The sequence below is a fragment of the Haliaeetus leucocephalus genome, unplaced genomic scaffold, assembly GCF_000737465.1.
Source record: "Haliaeetus leucocephalus isolate CR32 unplaced genomic scaffold, Haliaeetus_leucocephalus-4.0 Scaffold284, whole genome shotgun sequence".
NCBI lineage: Eukaryota > Metazoa > Chordata > Aves > Accipitriformes > Accipitridae > Haliaeetus > Haliaeetus leucocephalus.
In genome coordinates, this window is record NW_010972720.1 from 7514023 (window position 1) to 7535740 (window position 21718).

General features: G+C 38.1%; 1 protein-coding gene across 1 annotated transcript; it reads left to right on the forward strand.

The window, feature by feature from the left end:
• Positions 1-1665: 1665 nt before the first annotated feature.
• On the forward strand, positions 1666-19223 carry LOC104833396 (coagulation factor XI-like). The gene is made up of 14 exons (XM_010570030.1): positions 1666-1723; positions 5145-5307; positions 5973-6079; positions 7910-8069; positions 8650-8759; positions 11581-11740; positions 12522-12631; positions 12720-12879; positions 13008-13123; positions 13513-13687; positions 15586-15761; positions 16069-16164; positions 17550-17689; positions 19068-19223. The coding sequence occupies exons 1-14, from the start codon at positions 1666-1668 to the stop codon at positions 19221-19223; spliced, it is 1887 nt and encodes a 628-aa protein (XP_010568332.1).
• The last annotated feature ends 2495 nt before the right edge of the window (positions 19224-21718 follow it).

A 21718-nucleotide genomic window follows, 5' to 3' on the forward strand; every position in this document is an offset into this window, starting at 1 on the left:
AGGATGCTCAAAAAGGTCACAGTTGGATGAAATGTTTTGATCTAGATGTTTTCTGAGTAGAGCATATGTATCTGTCTTTCCAGTATATTCAGTGTAAAAGAAGAGAGGAAAAAGTGGGGAGGAGGGAAGAGTTGCCCCTTTGGCAATTTCACTATGAAACAAAACACCTTTTTTTTTTTAAGATTTGAAAGATTTTTTTTGGCTTGAAATTTATTTTGCTTTGGTTACACATGTTAAAAAGAATTGTAGAAATCAAACCAAGTGATTCAGATCAGCTGTAAATTAAGTTTGACTTCTTGTTGTTGCATTTACATTTCATACATGTGCAAACAGGCTTGGTCTTTTTTCTGGCTTCTGGCAAACTGAAGACACTCTTAGTTGCATCTAACAACAAAATAGGAGTGTAGAAAGTGCCACAGTAAAACTACTTGGAAGATGTAGACGGGATAATTCCTGCAGAGTATTGGAAAGGAAGAATAAGAACTTGAACTGATGTTAAAGAAAACAGAGCACAGAATACATAGTTGAAGAATAGAGCTGTCTCTATTTGCCAAGGGAATGCCTCAAGAAAATGGTGTAATAGTAAGAAAACACAGGTGACAATTCTGTCCTCAGTTACAGCAGTTTCTCAATGGTGTCACTTACTTGGGTCTGAGTCACTAGTCTTACCGATTTCATGTGGATTTCCCCGCTGCCCCAGCTCAGGACTTACTCTTGGGATGAATCTCATTCCCGCTTTATGTAGGTTCTTGGGCTAGCAGCAGAGACTCTGGCTGTTCTCAACCAGGGATTCACCTTTTATTTTAAAGTGTCATCAAGAGGCAGGTGCTCAGCTGGTATAAAACCTGGACATCGATTTCAGTGCGGTCTGGATGATGTATGCTCTGAAAATGCAGCCCAAGGTCAGTAACAATATTGACAGAAAGAGTACCCGTTCAAAGTAAATATTAAAGATAAGTTAGCATTGCAGGCACAGTAATATTTAACACAAACTGTGGATGACTTTTTTTCTCTTTTTTTAAATTTTTTTTTAGTAGAGCATAAACCTTATCCATTCATCCAGACCTACTCTATATTCAGGTACGTAATCACTATTGCAACTGATATTCAGTGAAAGGTTTTGATAGCAACAAGACAGTGTATGTTGGTCTATTTATAGATTGTGTTGTGTGGTTAATTTATTTGTTTCTTTCACAGCCTAAGTTGTAGCATGTGATTAAAAAAAAAAAAAGAAATGGTGTAAAATTCATGTTGCATGTACCAGAAGCAGTGAGTGTGAATCATTTGTTTGCTACGTTGATAACAGTATCCACTTAACTACCAGGACAGTCAGGATTAATAATGACATTTTGATGGAGTCTTGCTCCTAGTCTACGCATGGATAAATATTCTGCTGTAAAACAAAGCAGAAATTCTCTAAGTGTTTATAAACTTTATTGCTTTTTGCAACCATAAGTAAAGGACAAACCTTTGTTGCTCTTTTATGCTACTTTATATATGCCATAACTGCGTATCACAGCTGTAATTTGTAATTCTCAACATCATTTTGAATTAATGGTGTAACAGTACAAGTGTAAATCAGTGAGACACCTTGCGGTACTTTATAAAACTAATTATACACCCTTTATTAAACATATCCTAAAGAATGATTTTGTGTTTTTTAGGATGATTTGGATTTATCAGACTTTTAATTTCATTTTCTTACTTGCTTCCGTTTACAGTGGTAAGTGACTATATAATTCCTAAGATAGGCACACAGAGTAACGCAACTCTTCTAGAAGGGGAGATGATTAGTAACTGCAGTCTGGTCCCGAGAGAGCTGTCTTGATTCTGCTGGGTTGCGCTCCGTGAAGTTTGGGTAACTCCCGTAACCCTATTACCTGATACGGAACATTCCAATGGGGCTTTACTGACATTGTCCTGCCACCACCCCCACCATGGTGTCACCTCGCCCAGCAAGCACGGGACCACGCTACAGGCAGATTTCTCTATTGGGCTGAGGCTGAGTCCAGCTCGTAACTGCGAAACCAGCGTGATGTTCAGTGTCCTACACCCAACAGCAAGGTTGGCAGCTTTAGCAGCAGCTTAGGAAGGGAGCCCTTTGCGGGTGATGGGGGGTGCGGGAGGTGGAGTGGCACCCCGTGCTTCTCAGCTGAACTTGCCTCTAGCCTGGCTCCCCCCAGCCCAAATTAGAGCTCTCTTAAAGTTAGCAGGAAGGCGTGCTGGCTGCCGGTGGCTCAGCCCGGCAGTGCTGGGGTTCGCTGCCTGCCTCTGCCCCGCTGCCGAGGAGCCTCAGCCCCTTCGCCAGGCACTGCCCACAGGGCAGGAGACAGGACAGACGGCCACCGTGCTCCAGACACCCGGCCCAACAGCCTCTCTGGGGGACAGCTGCTGAGCTCCTGAGCCAGCATCCTTTTTTATTTTTTTTTAAGAAAACAAACCCCGCCAACCTTCAGTCTTATTCACACATTGCCTTCGCGTGAAACTACTGATGTAGAAGGTATCTGTGTAACACCTATGTACCATCATGCTTGACAGTCTGTTGCAATAAGTGCGAATAACTCCAGGACCAATTGTTTCGTCGTAAATTATTTTTTAGAATTCTCTTGATACGCTGGAAAATTAGTGATTGTGTATGTTTTTCAATGTCAGCCTGTGTTAATGATTTACCTTGTTCCGTTAGCAAAAGTCAAACTACAAAAATTGCATTGCATTTCCCTGAAGTTCCCTGTGCTGATAAATTATAACTAAGGCCTAACACAGGTTTATGTTCAGTAATGTATTAACTGTTTTCTCGGAGGACAATTAGGTAACTCAGATTTTTAGCAAAATCTGTTAGATAAATGTAGTATTATTTAAGGAAATGCTTTACATGGGTTGAAATCTCAGCAAAACTAAAATCTTGAAACAGTTCTGAGGCCTAGGAAACATGTTTTTATTAAATTAAAGTATTTAGAACTGGCATAGTTTTACATGGCACATAGTTTTACAGCATAAATAAATTTTTTTTTGCCTGTTAATTTATAATAGAAGAAGGTAAATAAGATCCAAAATGTCTGATACAGCAAATAATTTTAATATTCTTTTCTTTTGACTTTGGAATTTGCTTAGAGTGTTCTAAGTATTAGAAAATGCTTTTCTGTTAGTGGCAATGTTGGGCAAAGGAACTCTACTGAGAATAATAAATGCCAATTTTTAGAGAAAGATCTTGAAAGTATATATACCAGAAAATTTGGATGTTTATAAAGTACAAATTTTGTATTACCAAGAAATTAACCTTTAAAAGATATTAGCATATCTTGCATGTATGTCTAATAATCCCTTACTCTTTCCTTTTTTGGGGTAAATTTTATGTTTTAGCCATGTGCAGGAAACATAGAATTACCTAAGTAGAGTTTATAATCACATTAACAAATAAAATCAACTTGTAATATTTTAAAACTGTAAAATCCAATATGATAGTTCCATTTGTTTTAATTTTAAATAGCTTTTGAAACAGTATGATAGCTCTGTAGTAACAGATTAAGCAGCTATGTAAAATGTTTTCAGTTGGGTTTCCTCCCATTCTGGGAAAATACAGTGTTTTCTCTTTATCTTTTAGCTAAGAAAAAGCACTTCTGTAGATACAGGAATAAAAGTCAGCATATTAACCAGTTTGCTACCCCTTTGAAGGGCAAAATACAAACCGAGATTGGTCTCCTCTGCAAAGCCAGCCCTTTTGTGTGTTTTAACATGGAGATCTTAAAAATGCCTTCATTTTGAAAGATGGGAACATGTTGCTGCTTAGGTATCTTCATTGCATGGGTCTGCAGCGTGAGTGGCTTTCATTACAGGGTTCAATGTGGAATTGATGATGAATTCCTGCAGATACCAGGTGGTAGCTGAGCTCATTTTTATTCTGGACAATTTCTGAGACACTACTCCTGTAACAGTTTTTTCTTCACTGCAAAGTGTCATGGTTTAACCCCAGCCAGCAATAAAGTACCACGCAGCCACTCGCTCACCACCCCCTTTGTCCCTCCTCGCCCTGTGGGATGGGGGAGAGAATCAGGAAAAAAACCCCAAACCTCATGGGTTGAGATAAGAACAGTTTAATAGAACGGAAAGGAAGAAAATAATAATGATAATAATAAAATGACAATAGTAATAATAATAAAAGGATTAGAATATACAAAACAAGGGGTACACAATACAATTGCTCACCACTTGCTGACCGATGCCCAGTTAGTTCCCAAGCAGCAATCCCCTCTGGCCAACTCCCCCCAGTTTATATACTGGGCATGATGTCCCATGGTATGGAATACCCCTTTGGCCAGTTTGTGTCAGCTGCCCTGGCTGTGTCCCCTCCCAACTTCTTGTGCCCCTCCAGCCTTCTTGCTGGCTGGGCCTGAGAAGCTGAAAAATCCTTGACTTTAGACTAAACACTACTTAGCAACAACTGAAAACATCAGTGTGTTATTAACATTCTTCTCATACTGAACCCAAAACATAGCACTGTACCAGCTACTAGGAAGACAATTAACTCTACTCTAGCTGAAACCAGGACACAAAGCAAGTCAGAGGGGGTTCAAGGTGGAGCGTGAGGGAGCAGAAGGTTTATAAATTGCTGGGAGCCATTGAAGCTATGCACAGTGGCACCGCCTGTGACTCTGGCCTCAGAGTATCCCTAAACAAAATAGCACTGTCTTCACATACAACTTTCTAGCTCCTTTTGGCCTCTGCACTTCCTTCTCCTGGTTTTCCTCTTAATGGTGCTCCGTACTGGTCTCTCTCAGAAGATGCTTCTGCCGCTCCCAAGACCTGCCGTGAGAAGGTCCCTTCCCTCTCTGCTGTGCAGATCTGCCTTGTGGCCCATCCTGCTGCTTGACCTTCTGCCTCGGCTCAAACTGCCCTGCTCCAGCATCGGCTATGAGGCAGGAAACAGGGCGAGACACCCCAGAGAGTTTTATTTCTGCTGGAGAGCAAAGATGAGACTCTCAGAGGAACTGTGCTACTCACTCAGCCCCCTCAACCCTCTTCATCTGCCAAAGGACTGTCTTAAAAGCAAGGTCAATGACAGAGAGGAGCAGTGGCTTCACCCTCTCCTGGTGAACTGTGCATGTTCCCATCTCTAATAATTTATGCATTTTGTTATTCTGTATCAGAATGTGTGACTCAGCTTTATGAAAATACATACTTCCAAGGAGGAGACCTCGCTACGGTTTTTACACCGAGTGCCAATTACTGCCAAGTAGTGTGTACTTACCATCCTACCTGTCTGCTCTTCACCTATTTGCCAGCAGCATGGACTAAAGATCCTGCAAAAAGGTAAAATGTTCATGTTCGTGTGGCCTTTGCTGGTCTCCTGTGATAACTTTAGGAACTCGGTAACATTTTGACAGAACACAGGCACACAGAGAAAGCTACAGGGTTGCCATGGAAAACTGTCAGGTATCTTTAGAATTGGTGATCTAAAAGAGTATTTGCTTAAATTTGAAAGATTGAATTTGGCAATGCCCAATCTTTCATGCTCACATACCAGTCCTTTCAAGGAAACAGAACTGACTGTGCGCTCCATCCTCTGTGCCACGTATTTATTGTTGGGGACAATGTGAGCAATTTCACATCTCCAATGGTCACCTCTACTGTTCCCCCAGCCTCTCTCTTTAGCGTATTTCTCTCACAATTAAGAACTTCAGTACCCTTGGAGGATGAAGTTGTCCTTCCTCTCTATGCCCAGTGCATTTCTGTTCTCCACACCCTGGGCTCTGCTTCTCACTTTAATGAGACTTCTTGGAGCTCTCACATACACCAAGCAATCTGCCACCAGTGCCAACAACGCAGATGCAGCTCCACCCTATCTTTCTCCAAACTGCACTTGTCTAAATTTTAGTGTTGAGGGATATTGGACAGCCTGCATTTCATCTGAGAAACAATTATGAAAGTCGGTGTTGTACTGCAAAAGCTGTGAATTGCTGCATTTTAAAACACAGGTTTTCCTGCTACTTAAAAGACAGCGATACAGAAATGCTGCCAAAAGTGGATATGGAAGGAGCCATCTCTGGACATTCCTTAAAACAGTGTAACATCCAAATTAGTGGTAAGATATGGTTATTCACATGTATGCATTTTATGCTCTGTGTCATATAGTAGATGTTAGATAATTAGCATTTTGAAAACAGGAACAGAATCAGGGAAGCAGCCAAGCACTGATTTGCCAGATCTCTTTCAAACACAGCTTACAACATCTTCCACTGGTTTCACCCTTCAGCCCCAACTATCCACCACCGAGGCTCCCCAGATGAGGTAACAGGGAAATTATGCTCCTGCAGTCACTGTTTTATTTGCTAGAGGCAGATGGGAACACATGCTTTAACTGGTAGCTCCAGTTCTAAAGATTAATTTACTACTACAATTCCACTCCAGCAAGCTGCTCGTATGGTGTGTGTGACCCTGCCTTTTAACTTTGTAGAGCAGATGCCCAGCAAAGCAGAAATGCATAGTCACAAAGTAATATTGCTATCTCCATGATACTGTGTAATAATTTACTAGCAGCTCCATCTTTTAGTGTATGTGTGCTAAGCACAGAGTCTTAGTGTCAGCGTGCCATTCCTGTGAGTTATCAGCAGGCATATTTAAAGCCTATTAAATGTGTTGTTTTAAATATGTTTTGAACTTGTACCATCATAATGATGTCATTAAGAGGAGATCAGCTTTAAGCATAGCATGGTACTGCAGAAAACCAGAATAAGGACGAATATATTTATTCACTTCCTGACTTTGAGGCCAAATAGTGTCTTATGGATGTCAGGATAATTCTTTAGTTTTATTAGTATAGCACCTCAATATGCCAGGGATAAATGGGTTTTACTTTATGAAGTTCTCCACTGCAGCTATTGACAAATCAGTTGTGCTTGCTTTTGCTTGCCACTTGCCTTTCAGAGCAGTCAGGACTTTTAAAAGCTCTTTGCTGCCAACGTCCTGCCACATTTATATTTCTGAGTAGCTTTGGCCCAGCGAAATGGATTTCAGTGGGATGTTATTATTTAAGCTATATAGACTAATTGGTACCACTGGAGTTGTTACTCTAGAATCAGACTAATGTCACTAAAATGAAAATCTACCCATATACGTTTAAAACCCCCACCAATGGTTGGCTGACTTGTGTTCTGTGAAGACACCCCACTGACCATGAGGCAAAACCTGCATCCTCCATGGCGGAAAGTTATTTCAAACCCCACAGTCCTAATTCTCCCTCTGTGGAGTGTAAATTAAATCTTCTGACTCAAATGGGAGATGTCTGTTGCTTATGAAGACAGAATTTGCCTTTTAAACAGCTCTAGGAATCTGGAAATGGGAAAGTAGTATTAATCCTGAGTTCTTGCTTTGATTAATGTCATCATGGTCTCAGCCATAGTAGCTAGAGCTCCTCTCTCATGTAGGCAGAGGCACTGTCAAAGTCTGCCAGTTTTTTCCTCTGCCATGCAGTACTATAGCCTCAAGTTGCACCAGAGGAGGTTTAGATTGGATATTTGAAAAAATTTCTTTACTGAAAGGGTTGTCAGGCATTGGAACAGGCTGCCCAGGGAGGTGGTGGCGTCACCATCCCTGGAGGTGTTCAAAAAATGCGTAGATGCGGCACTTCAGGACATGGTTTAGTGGGCATGGTGGTGTTGGGTTGACAGTTGGACTCGATGATCTTAAAGGTCTTTTGCAACCTAAACAATTCTATGATTCTATATTATACCTACACTTCTGATTTTGTTACTAGAAGTATATGTGAAGTATGATGTAACTGAAGTGAGCATGGGACATGGAATCTGGATTGTAAGGGCTGTGTCACATGAACTGCTATCTTTCGAGCAGTTTGGGGTGCGGGGTGGGGAAAAGAATAGAATGTTTTCAGAACTTGGTCTCTCTTTTTTCACAGCTTGCAGCCCAGATGTCCACATAGGACTGGATATGGAAGGGAAAATTGATGATGTTACTACGGCTGACAGCTATCAACAGTGTCAAAAAAGATGTACCAATGATAACCATTGTCATTTTTTTACATATGCCTCAGAAACATTTCACAATGCAAGTTTTCGGTAAACACAGGTTTGATCCCTTTCCTTGGACAGCCCTGTGCTTTAGTAGAGTAAATCTCAGAGCAGTCTAAGGTGTGAGAATTTATTCAAGGAAATAATTTTTCCTTGACTTGTCATCTTTGCAATGTTTATTCAAAGTTACAGATAGGAAAATGTCTGTAGTAAATGAGCTTTCATTTGTCCATTGGTGAGAAAGACAAACCTGATTATCATAGCACTGAAAAAAATTAAAATCCTCTAGAGGTATTAAAATGCAAATTATATTGGTAGGTGTGCAGCATTATTGCTCTGTTAAATCTTGCTCTGCTTATTGCTCTGGAAATAGCATCATCAGAGCAGCCAGAGAAATTATTTCATTTTTATCAGGCCTATTTTTGAGCTGTAAATTTGCTCAATTTTACAAGTTAAACATTGTTCAGCTAGCTCTGTTCCTCATTTGAAGATTGTTCTGGAGATTGGAGATTGCTCTGGCCCACGGCCAGAACATGCACCATCGTAGGAATTATGGGGCCAGGAGGATGGTGTAGACCAAGGAAGATGTCTTGTTGTCTTACCACTTTCTTTATTCTTCGTCACTCAGTAAAAAATGCTTCTTGAAACATACCAGTGTAGGAACTCCAACCAGCATAAAGGTGCTTGATGAAGTGGTGTCTGGATTCTCTTTAAAGCCATGCCAGCTTTCTGAAATAGGTAACTGTTTAAAATCTCTGATTCAGTTTAGTTTTAAGGGTTATGGATGATAAGGTGCCGTCTATCTCTAACATGTATAAATGTTTCATTATGTAAAATAATTCTAATGCAAACTTATTCTTGCAAATATAGTTGGGCACAAAGTAGATTCAAATCTTTTAAAATTTTCTATTTTATCATTTGTCTTACAAATACAGTTGCCTGCTTTGAAAATCTAAAGAATTCCTTCATAAGATTAGGTTGATGAAATTGCATGTTATCTTTGTACTGTGGATACAAAAATGAAAGGTAAAATCCCATCAAAGTCAAAGATCAGGAGGAATATAAAGCTTTCTAAAATATGTTTGTATACTGTGTATGCACTTAGAAATTTTTAATGAAGACGTGCAGCTTTCTAATACAACTGGCTAATAAGAAGGGATGTATTCTGTGTTTTGTGGGTGAGTTGTGATGAAAGCAGTGTCTGTGCTTGTTCCTGCAATCATTAGTCAGGCAAAACTCTCAGGAGTGCAAGATCAAACAGTGTGTATTATACCTTCTTATTCTCAATTGAAACATCTTTCACTTTTTTCTTTTCTTTTCTTTCTTTCTTTTTTTTTTTTTTTTTTTAAATCTATCTCCACCTTGTCTTACTGTGTGGTATTTTCCCTTCTTAATGGTGATGATGTTCTTCTGCTTCCACATAGCCTTGTTTTAGCTCACAGATAATCTAGTTTTCCCACAGAAATCACATTTTGTAAAGACTCTTCATCTTTTTTTCTATATCAATACATTTTCTTCAGACTCTGCTAGTCCTATTGTAGGAATAATCTTTAGAAACTATTGAAAATGTAGTTTTGTTCAGATCTTAACAATGAAGACACTTGAAGAAAAATGAATCTTGAAGAATAAAAAAAGGAAGAAAAAGTTTTGTAAAGAGAAGAAAACAATTTAACTATTCTCTCACTATGTGTATGAGAGAGAATGGAGGGAATATTTTTTTTTTTCCAAACTCATATTAAGATATACTAGAAAGACATGTGTTCATGTTTAGAAGAAAAATCACAGCACTCAGGAGGGTCCTGCTCACAGACTTTGAGAAGAATCAGGATACTGTAGCATATGCACAAACAATAAGATTTTAAGTAAAAAAAAAATATCAAAAGGGATTTGAGACTTTATCAGAGACATATGTGGTTTATGACAGTGATGACATGGCAGTAATGATCCATCACAAATCAGAATTTCTGAAAGCATGTGAAGGTCAATCTTGTTCCTACCTGTCTTTCCTTGCTTTCTGTCTTGCGAGAAAGGCAAGAGGAGAGAGAGAGAGAAAGGAATAAATCACGGGATCATAGAAGCCTAGACAGTACTATTGGATCAAGAGGTCATCTAAGGAGGTCATCTGTCGTAATCCAAGACAGATCAACTATACCTGTCCAGACAGAGATTTGTCAAATGTAGTCATAAAACCTCAGTACCACCTTCTGCCTTGTTGTGTTGTAAATATCTGAAATGGGTTTATTTGAGTATTTGTTCTAGTTTTTTTCTGATGGTATTTAGGCTGACTAGGCCTACATTGTATATGTTCCAGTGTCATAATTTTAAAAATAGATGCTTCCCCTTTCAAAGTTTTTGGAATCACAGCAACCCTCTGTGAACACCAAAAGCTAAATTGTACAAAGAAACTTTGCAGTTGCTTCAGTCAGATTCTGACCAGATCCACGTTTGTGCTTTAAATATAATCTCCTTTAGAAACCATCCATTCTCCTGAACTCTATTTCCCCTTAACATGGTACCTTACATACTAATTGTCAGAGTTAATTGACCCTTATTTTCTAGTCTCCCAATTTTTTTCCTGTTCTTATTGTGTAATTAACTGTCCTGTATTGTCATCCTGTCACGCTTATTTTTTTTTGAAAACTTTATCAAATTAACAGGAGTCACATTAAGCTCTACCTCCTCCTTTTACTGTTTTTCCCTTTCTGTACTAAGATGTTCCCAGCATGTTTCTGTAACTTATTGGGCAGTGTTGACTTGGTTGCTGTACTTTCTCAACAGCTGAAGTTCTCTGCTGCCACCAAGTCCTGTGTTTTGGATCATTTTGCTGTTTTTACTGTCTTTGCAACTTGATAGTTTCAAGAAACATCCTCCATGCTGGTGCTTCCTTTTTTCCTCTTTTTATTGTTGCACTAGGATTTTGACTAGGACTTCAAGTATATCTTTGGAGAAGGCAACTCATTCTTCTCTTTCTAAACATGCTAGTACTTCCTGTAACTTCTATATCATAGTCTGGTGGTGTGAATTATCCTGCCAAGCCTCTGTTATGTTATTTTGGTCATGTCAGAGGGCAGACTGTACGTTACTCCTGCTTATTCCGCCTACTTTTCAAATAGCATTTAATAAAGTGTTAAGAGGATCATCCCATTATTTTTCTTCTAGTCTTCCCATGATCCTCTTAGATATACCCATTACCTTAATTATTTTAGGCTTTGCCTAGATTACCATGATTTATTCCTAACTGTGGATTTGTACACTGATCTCCACTGTTCCTAATTTAAAGCATTGCTGATTAGATTAGCAAATCTGTATTCTAACATGTCATTTCTCTTCTCTATATGAGCCTTATCCCTGCTCAGTAGTCCTCTCCATAAGTTTGCACAGTCAAAAATGTTCTTGAGAAATAGTTTTTGGTTAAAATGTGGTGCTATCCTTCCAGCTTATCAGTCACAAAGGAAGGAAAATGTGAATAAGGCTAGAAATGAATAATCTGTAAACCTTAATATTCTGATGACATAATAAAAGCTTTGGAATTTTCATATTTTGTTCTTGTTTTATACAGATTGTCAAATGGACATTTTTGAAGATCAAGAATTTTCAGGAATTAATATTACAAGTTTTTTCACTCCTGATATCTCTGTCTGCCAAACTATTTGTACATATTTTCCAAGGTGCTTGTTCTTTACATTCTTTAGCAAGGAATGGCAACTAGAATCCCAAAGGTGAATATGATAACTAACTTCAATTCTCTAGATTTTTTTTTTAAAAAAGCACACAGTCTTTTTTTGACCAGTATTTTCTTATACTTATGGAAATTTTTGTTAAAAGGTTATTTTCAGTAAAGCACAGCTTTTTACGTTTTGTATTCATAAATTTATAGTTTCCTGTGGGCATTTCATCTGTTCTCTGGTGTGATCAGGCATTTTGTATTGCAGCTGCATATCTGGTGTTAATCTGAAAAGAGTTATACACATCAAAGAGACAGTAAACCTCCAGATTGCTTTAATGACTTAAAGCTGAATTTTATGAAATTATCAAAGAGTCATCTGGTTTCCTAGCAGTATTAAGGTATTTACTTGAAAAGATTTTCGATAAAGTTAACAGGTTTAAAAATGTTTCTATTGAGCTTCCTTCTTTCATACTTAGTAGTGAGAGTAGTTAAAAATCTACATTCCACACAAAACAGAAGAATAAAGTTTCAAGGGAATTTCAGGGAGAAACAAAGCTGAGATGGCATATATCATCTAAAGTCACCTCTTCCATGTATGTATAAATACTGTACAACCTTTAGTAGTACAGTAATATGCCATTTCACAAAACTACAAAAGCCCCTCAATTTAGTGTGAACTTAGTGAACACATTTTCATATGAAATACTTTTACAGATAGACACTTGGGAGAAAAAAACACATTTAGGAAAGTACCTTCCCTTACCAATACCTAAACAATCAATTTTAAGATGCAAGAACAGATTTAGTTACTGTAAAAAAAAATTTCATTTTAGAAATCTTTGCCTTTTGAAGACATCAACAAGTGGGATACCAGAGGCACTTATATCACGAGAAAATGCTGTATCAGGCTTTGGTCTCCTAAACTGCAGAAGATCCTTTCCTGGTAAACAATAAATTACAATAAAAATACTAATTTTGAATTAATCAAATTAATAGACTTTCTAATGCTTGGAATGCACTCATTCTTACAGCCTGCAATTCTCGTGCTTACATGCATATGAATTTTTTGGGAGATGAACTCAATGTCACTTATACTAAAGGACACAGAGCCTGTCAGCAGGTTTGCACAGACGTGATCCGCTGCCAATTTTTTACTTACTTTCCCCTCCAAGATTCATGCAATGAAGAAAGGTGAGATATATGTTTTAAAATGTTCAAAGATTGCTGAAATAATCATTCCACAGACTTGGTGAGGGGGTAATGTATGTGTTCTGCATAAAAAAAGTACAAACTGAATCTTTGCATTAATTCATTGACAGAAAGTGTGAGTGTCACCTAAGGATGTCCTCGAATGGATCTCCAGTGGCAATAGTACATGGGCCAGGAAGGATCTCTGGGTACTCGCTAAGATTATGTAGAAAGAAAGCTAGTACTGGTAAGTAAAACTTCTTTCATGTAAATGAGGCAGTGCTTAATGGATTTCAGTACAGGAAGCCCAAACCCCTTTTTTTTTTTTTTTTTTTTTTTTTTTAATCGGTTGCATTGAATTGGTTGCATTGTCCTAGTGGGATGCCTTGTGAAGTTAAAGAGTGTTCTGAAAAAGTGAAGTCAGCCAGGTCTGCTCATTGTAAACACCAACAGTAGCACTGTGAACTTGGTTTTAATAGACTTTATGATCATAAACCATAAAGGGATTAGAATGTATCATGTATCTCCTTCTTTGCAATAGATCAGTCCCTATTCAGCAATCAGCAGTAGCCTCATCTTCATTTTCCTTGGTGAGTGAAAATTATCTTTAAGCACAGTTTCAAATTATTCCTATAGTGTGTATACAGCATTCTGCAAGAACTATTAGGATCGTTGGAGGGACAGACTCTTCCCCCGGTGAATGGCCATGGCAAGTCAGCTTGCACGTGAAATTGTCTCGTCAGAGGCATCTCTGCGGGGGCTCTATCATCAGCAACCAGTGGATTCTTACAGCCGCTCACTGCGTCATGAGGTGAGGCCTAAATAAACCCCAAAATTTCATCCAGCATGTGAGATAAGTTGAGATCTACCTTTCAGAAAAAAAAAAATGAGGACTAGAATAACATAAACTGTTGTAATGTAACCAAAAGGTGAACTTCTAAGGTAGACTATTCACATCCTTAATGTAACTGGAACTCCATACCTTGTCCTGCTGAATTATTTTAATGCATCTAGAAGATGAAATTCTAAAGCAGACACCAGATACCTGCAGAAGCTGACATTCTCATGGGATATAAGCTTTTTCGTATTGTAATACCATATCATCTATCAAGGAAAATCTGTTGCTAGGTTATTCCAGTTCACAAACTTCAAATGACTTATCTCAGAGATTTCTCTGTGGCACTTAGGAAATGGTACTAATCTGATAGCTTCAGCAGCAGGGTGCTCAGCAAGTTAACTTATTTGACCACGACACAAAGTAAATCTCTGTGGGCATCCAATTAGGCTGCTTCTGGTACCTGAGCTACCTGTCTCTCATCACATGAAACATCCAGATCCCAATTGTCCTGGATTTCTTTAACAGTTTTGGGTTTTTTTTTCCAAATTCTATCAACCTGTCAATTAATACCCTCTTTTTAATGCAGATTTCAGCTGTGAGAACAAAATTTAAAGCAGCCAATACCTAAGACATTGCTAATTTGCACCCATGTGTATAGTCTGTATTGTTAATCAAATTACCATCGGATTTGGGTCATGAAATTACTTGTGTTGTGAAAAGCTGATTTAATTGTCATGCAGATGATTAATTTCCTTTGTTAGATTGTCATCACCTGTAAAGCAGGTTATCCTGTCATTTATAGAGTGAAAAGTGTAAGGCTACAATGCAGTCTGATGGGAGAAAAGGGACAAGTAACAGATAAAATGCTTCAGAGGATGTTGACCCAGCAAGATGGTCCAAAATCAGGCATTTTTACTCATGCAATGTAGTATGTTACCCATTATTGTTTTCATGTGGAATAGTATTGCCAATATTTTGCCTCCAGTGGCAAACTTTATAGAAATGGTTATACTCTCTAAAAGAACTATATAAAAAATACATCATTCTCTACCTGCTATCAAGTGTAGAAGTTACTAGTATTATAAAAGGCAAAGGGAGAATATATGCTTGCAAAATAAAAAAATAGACTTTGATAATTGGAAATTATTAAGCCTAACTGATGTTTAAGAATTCATATATAAAAATCTTCAAAAATATTGGAAAGTTTATTTAGGAGAAGTTTTGCATCTTCTTCATTGCATGTACCAAAACTACTAGGTTGCCTTAATGGTAGAATATCACAATGAAATATCCCTTAAGCTTACTCAAAGTGAAGCTGAAATCATAAAGATTAACTGGAACTTTTCATATAGGTCTATGATATTACACTTTCTAATCTATATTACTTGGCTAGTGTCATTTTCCTAACTAGTAAGTGTTAGAATAGACTCTACTTGAATTTATATTCCCAACCCTATTTTCATTACTAGTAAAGCTGTTGTGTTGGAATGAATGGAAAGAATCTTATTTACTTGCGTTAGGCTCTTGAAAATTAAAAAAAAAAAAAAAAAGATAAAAAGGGAGAATAAAAGCAGGCAGAAAGGGAAGGAGGATGAAGAAGGATCAGGACAATGAGAGTCTGCACATAAAGGAGAGAAAAAACTGATGTGGGGATGAAAATATGAATAGGGAGAGGAACAGAAAGAAGTGGAGGGAAGGGACAAAATGAACTTTTTTTAGTTTTGAGAGTGTGAAAAAAAAAAAGGAAAAAAAGGACCTCAGTTCTGTTCACTGTACACTCAGGAGTAAGGGAAGATGTTGGCATCTGCACACAAGCTCTACATCAGTGCAAATCCTTTGCCACAGACTGACTGTTTGTCTTTTTCCCTCAGTCTTGAGAATCCCAACATTTGGCGTGTTTATGCTGGTATTTTAAAACAATCAGAAATAAATGAGGATACGCCCTTCTTCAAAGTGGAAGAGATTATTGTTCACCCTCAGTATAAATACGCACAGACTGGATATGACATTGCTTTAATGAAACTTGATAAGCCTATGAATTTTACTGGTATGTAGTGTATTTCAGAGGAATTCTGAAAATGTGCAGGATGACACAGGGCTGGCATTGGTATGGCAGTGCATGACACCTGGGCTGGCTTCCTTTAATATGCGGTTACTGGGGTTTGAGGAGAATCTCATTCTGTTGGCTTTGAAAAGAAAATGGGTGGCTTTTATTTATGTGACTGGAACGATATATAGTGTAAGGGACAAGGCATAACATGGAGGCTATCATCAGGGGTCGTGTAGGCGCCCACAAAACCTTAATGTTGCAGTTGTCTCTGCTGGTCAAACTAATATTTTTAATCATATTTTAGATCTTCAACTGCCTATTTGCCTGCCATCAAAAGAAGATGCTAACATACTTTATACTGACTGTTGGGTAATTGGATGGGGTTACAGAAAAGAAAAAGGTACAGATAAACATTTAAACAGTGAGTTCTTGTATTTGCAAAATTCATGTGGTTAAAAAAACCCCAAGCCCTCCTTCTTTAAAAAAAAAGAAAACCCCCTTCTTTTTTTAAGAGAAAATTCTACTATGTTCTTGGCTACTATTATTGCTATCTGGCCAGCACTGTAATATAATTCCTAATTAGAATCTACTTCTATTAAGGCATCATAAAACATATATGAAAGATGTATGAAATTATCATTAAATAGCTCTGTGCTTAGACACAAAAATTAGATTTTATAAATTGTTTGATTTAATAATGTATGTAAGAATGCAACCTTATGGTTGCATAAATATATCCTGTAGAGCCCTCAAATACTTTTCTTTAGATTCTAGCTTAATCTACTGACAAAACTCAGTATATATCTGGAATATACACTCCTTTTCATGCTTCCAGCTGAACAAAGCCAACAAACTTATCACTGAATTTGAGGTTTTGAATTACAGTCTGCACATAACCCATGCTTTTTTTTTTTTTTTTTTACATTTTTTTTTTTGTACATGATTGTATTCATATGACTTTAGAAATCAGAGATTGAAGCATGTGGCTTTTATGATTCTGAAGGTTGATTATAAACAATGCCAATGACTTTTGTGTTTTGGTAGTAGATGGGATTTGAACTCCTCTGATTTTATATGGAGGTAGGCCAAATAGCTGTTAATTATCAAAGTCTGTTTGTACATGTTTCATATATATTTTTATATGTGTAACATTTATGTGTGTGTATACATATATATATATAGACACCTATTTAAACTGTGTCCTTTCTTCTATACACCATCCTATTTGAAGGTTAGGGTTCAATGTGAAATCTAACACATTTAGACAGATTGTATAACCTAATTTCTTCTGTTAATTTCTAAGAAAAGGCTGCTCTCAAATACTCTTACTTACACTACGTGCAAATTTCTCCATCCTGTAAAATACAAGGGCATGGAGCAGCACAGATTTGGCACCTGGGAGATTCCAAACCTATTATAACACATTACTAAGAAATAATTGTTAGTAACACGAAGTGATGCTCTTAATGGGAGGACAGGTTCCAGGGCCCAATGTCCTGAAAGACGTACTCATATGAGGATTCATTGCAAATCACAAGGGAGTTTTGAAGCTTGCCTAGTCATGAGACATAAAACGCCATTATAAAAACATTCAATTTAGCAGACAATTCACATTGTTTACTAACACAAAAAAAGAGAAAATCGGTGTCATGCACATCTAATGACACTCTAAAAGCAGTGGTCTCCAACTTTGTAATATCACTGTATGGGGATTTCCAGAGTTTAATTTTAACTTTTATTTTGCTAGAAGCAAGCATTTCTCTGTTCATACCATCTATTACATAGGTCGTGTAGAAGATATTCTTCAAAAGGCTACTGTTCCCCTCATGTCAAAAGAGGAATGCCAGGCAAGGTATCGGAAGCGCAGAATAGGTGACAAAGTGATCTGTGCTGGATATGATGAAGGTGGAAGGGATGCTTGTAAGGTAATAAAAAAGAAGTAGTATGTAGTCATATATTCCAACCATTTGCTCAAATATATAATTGAATACTGTAATTATTTTTTAATCACCATTAGAAAAATATCATTATCAATAGAGCTGTTGATTAACTTGTCATTTTTGCATGTCAAAAGCACTGAAAATCAAGGTATATACAAAACATTTCTTAAGTGACATTGAAGTCTTTAGGGATAGATTCTGTGGATAAGAAACTCTGAGTGTACATATCTATATCTCATCCATTTAGAGAATAAAGCAGTATTCCTTTGGTGTATCAGAAATCCAAAGACAGTATAGTATCTCAAAGCATTTCTCCAATAAAAGCAGATTTCCTATGTGATATTTTTATTTCTTGACATGAAATACAGTACATGAAAGCTTATTTTAAAGCATCCACTGTGTACAAACCAGGAGGGAGGGTGCTAGCAATGCTATTAAAATGCACGGGGAATGGAAGGCTAAAGACAACTTGAGCAGACTGGTCTGTTCATCACTAGAATTGAAAATGTCACAACAGTGTGAGTTCAGTGAGCCAAATTCTCTGAGTGTAAACTCATGCACTTCCATTAATTTAAATATTCTGAGTTAATTTATGCAACAAGAAAATAGTCTGATTAGTAAGATTAAATTCTCTACAAAATGCAGTATTTTCACTTTAAGCATTTAACATCTTTCTGTTAAAATGTTACTGTTACTATGATCAGTATTGAGTAATTAGGAATAAAAATCCTTGGAGCTGGGAAGCAATTTTTCCTCTATGCCAATTAAGCTTCCTTTATCTGGTACAGTCTACCAGAACATGGAGATGCTGTATTATAAAAATAGCACACTTGCTATTGTCTCAAAAGCTCATAACAGCTACCATAAAGAACCTTATGTTCAGAAAGATCAGGCAGGAATAGCAAAAGAAAACAGAGAGGTGTTTTATCCCGAGGGGGACAGAGTCACTCAAACAAGATAAGCCACGCAGAGAACTGAGGTTTGGGTACTAAAACCAAGGTCGTAAGAGAAAACATTGGCAGATTTACTGTTTTTCTCACTTGCACATGAAGTCCTCATTGGGTTTTAAATCAGTCTGTGTAGATAAATTAAAAAAAAAAAAAAAAGCCAGTAGTTTTGAACCTTCTTGGGAAGTGTAAATTATTTGCAATGACTGGAAAGTATTTACAAGTCAATTTACTAGAAAAACAGAAAACCTGCTTCAGTAGTCTGTTAATTAGCCTTAAGCAACAGTGATTGAAATCTAGGTGGTTATGCTGGTGTTAAGGCTGAATGATGCTGATTTTAATCAAGGCTTTCTTGTGAGAGAAATACTGATGAGAGCTCTTCCTTGCATGCTCTGTCTTTTTCTCTTATGACACAGGGGGATTCGGGAGGGCCGCTGTCATGCAAGCACGAGGAGGTATGGTACCTGGTGGGCATCACCAGTTGGGGTGAAGGGTGCGCTCGCCCCAGGCAGCCGGGTGTCTACACAAAAGTTGCTGAGTATTCAGACTGGATTCTAGAAAAAACTACATAGCGTGAGAGTTACCTACTGCCTCAAAGTGATGTCATGGAATAATAACCCTAGGACCAATGTGATGAAGTGTACTAGTGTTTTTTAAATGGTGTTTCTTGTTAGCCTAGAATGTAAAAAACTTGATTAAAAAAGTAGAAAAGCAGGAATGAATGACTTTGCTATTACTAAATAAAAAGCTGTAATAAAAATAAACTCTGTGGTCTCTGATTTGGCAGAAAAAAAAATGTCCAAACCATTGATTACTTCTGTCCTTGCTAGCATAAAATGGGAGTGGGTGAGGTTGCAGGGCATGAATGGACCTGGAAACTGCTTCTGACTTCTGAGGTTTAGACACAGCAATGGAGTTTTCCCTCCCTTGTCCAAATTTGGTTGAAATGGGCCAACCAGTTACAAACTTACTAAGAGGCTGGGGGAAGGGAAGCTGGGGCAGGGAGAAGCCTATGCAGTTTTATAAACCTTGTTTCCTTAGGGAATTAGCCAAGAAAGTGGCAGTACTAACTGAGAAAACAAAACCAGAGACCTTGGCAAGCTCTTCAGTAACAATTTTGCAAGTATGGTAACAGCACTGTCTTTCACTTAACATTATTCTTACTTCTGTGGAAAATTTTGTGATAAGAATGATAATGTGAGTCTACTTCCCTTGAAGCAGAATATCCAGGTAACAAATTTATGTCAGGTAGCAAATATGTTTCATGGCCAAAATTAACACTAGTGTGAGAAACAGCAGTCAAAAATTTATTACTTTCCCATAGTACAAGGCACCATTTCACACTGAATCATGAAGGAAAGCACAGGACTTGGTACTGTCTTTGCCAAACTTCATGAGCTTGTTTCCTAATCATCCACATTACCTTAATTGCTGAAGATATGTTCTAGAGCACTACCCATAATTGCCACACACCCACACTGGGTATGTTGTAGAGGTAAAAAGCAGGAGTGGCTTTACATGTAAAGGAGGTCATGAAAATTAGAAATTAAACATGTCAAATTTATGGGAGAAAATGGTCAAGTTGCTAAAGAAAACAACATCTGTATTTAATTTTTTGATGCTTTATTTGCAAATAAGACTGAGGAAAAATGTGATTCCGCAACTACAAGCTTAAAAACAGTTGTATCTGTGCCTAAGTGTCCAAAGAACCCCTGGAGTCAGAGCGCTTCTTGGGGTTGTGCAGCACTAAGCTGACTGCAGTCAACACACCCCAAATTCCAAAGCTGTATTCAAAGGCTGGGAGTTTGGTTGTGTTTGTTTGTTTTTAAAGAATCAAAATGGAAAGCGGGGCTGAAAACAGTCCTAATGTAACAGGAGGGGAGAGGGAATGGTGCTGCTGCAGGCACACCTTGGGAAAGAAGGGCCCTGCCTTCCCTCCGCCCTGCCACGGGCTGCCGGGGACAGGGGCTTGCATCGCTGGAGCTGCAGGGTGCTGAGGGTCTCCCGCTTTGGGAGTCCCCAGGCTGGCTGTAGATGTTCAGAGAGCCACCAAGCAAAGTCTGGCGTGCGGTGGGGGGATTGGGTCAAGGGGGAGAGGGAAGGCATATCGCTGTGCTGGGACTTTTTGTCAACGCTGACTGCAGAGGCAGAATAGGAGATAAAGGTAGGGGCTGATGTCCTTTTCATGCTCTGTTTAATCCACGACTGGTTTAAAAAATCAGCAAACCTCAGACATGCTGTCAAAAACCTAGAGACTTAAATAAGGGACTGAGAAAGAGTAGGGAAAAATAGAAAACAGCAAAAAAAGAAAGATTCCTGGCATTCAGCTGTGCTTCTGTCCTCATGGGGAAGGAATGAAGACAGCTGGAAAAGAGCTGCTGAAGCAACAAAGGAATTGCTTCAGTATGAAAACAGACACTGAAACTCTCTAAAGAAGAATCATCAGGAGACCATCCAAAATACCCATCTCCCAATACTCAAGCTGTGTATTTGCTAAAAAGTATGTCCAATGTCAAACTGATAACCTTTAATGCTTTCTCATAATAATGCTATCATCAGCTGCTTCTTTTTCAAATGCACGTGCTTTTGTGTGTGTGTGTGTGTGTGTTTTGTTTTGTTTTCTGCTATGAGACTTTTCAGGTTGTGGCTACTGGAGTAATGAAGGGGAATGGCAGCTCAGCAGTACTCTGCAGACCTCTGGAGCTCCATGTTTTGTTTCTCGGAGGTATACCCGGTAACAGCAATGTGCCAAAGGAAACTTAGCTGTTGCTGTGAAAAGGATAAGGGATCTCAGTGACCACATACATCCCTCATGAGCAGCTGTTGACCAGATAGATAAAATTTCTTATTTCAATAATATTTTCACCTAGAGCAGGTATTCTTCAGTGAAGTTTTGCAGTAGTTGTCTGTTCATCCATAACAAATTCCTGATAGCTAAACGTGAGTAACAGGAATAGATAGTATGTGGAGAATGCAGGAGTTCCTGCTAGCTATATGAAGTCTTTATGACTTCATTTAAGAAGAACTACATGAGGGAATGTCTGACCTTTCTGTGGATTTATACAGC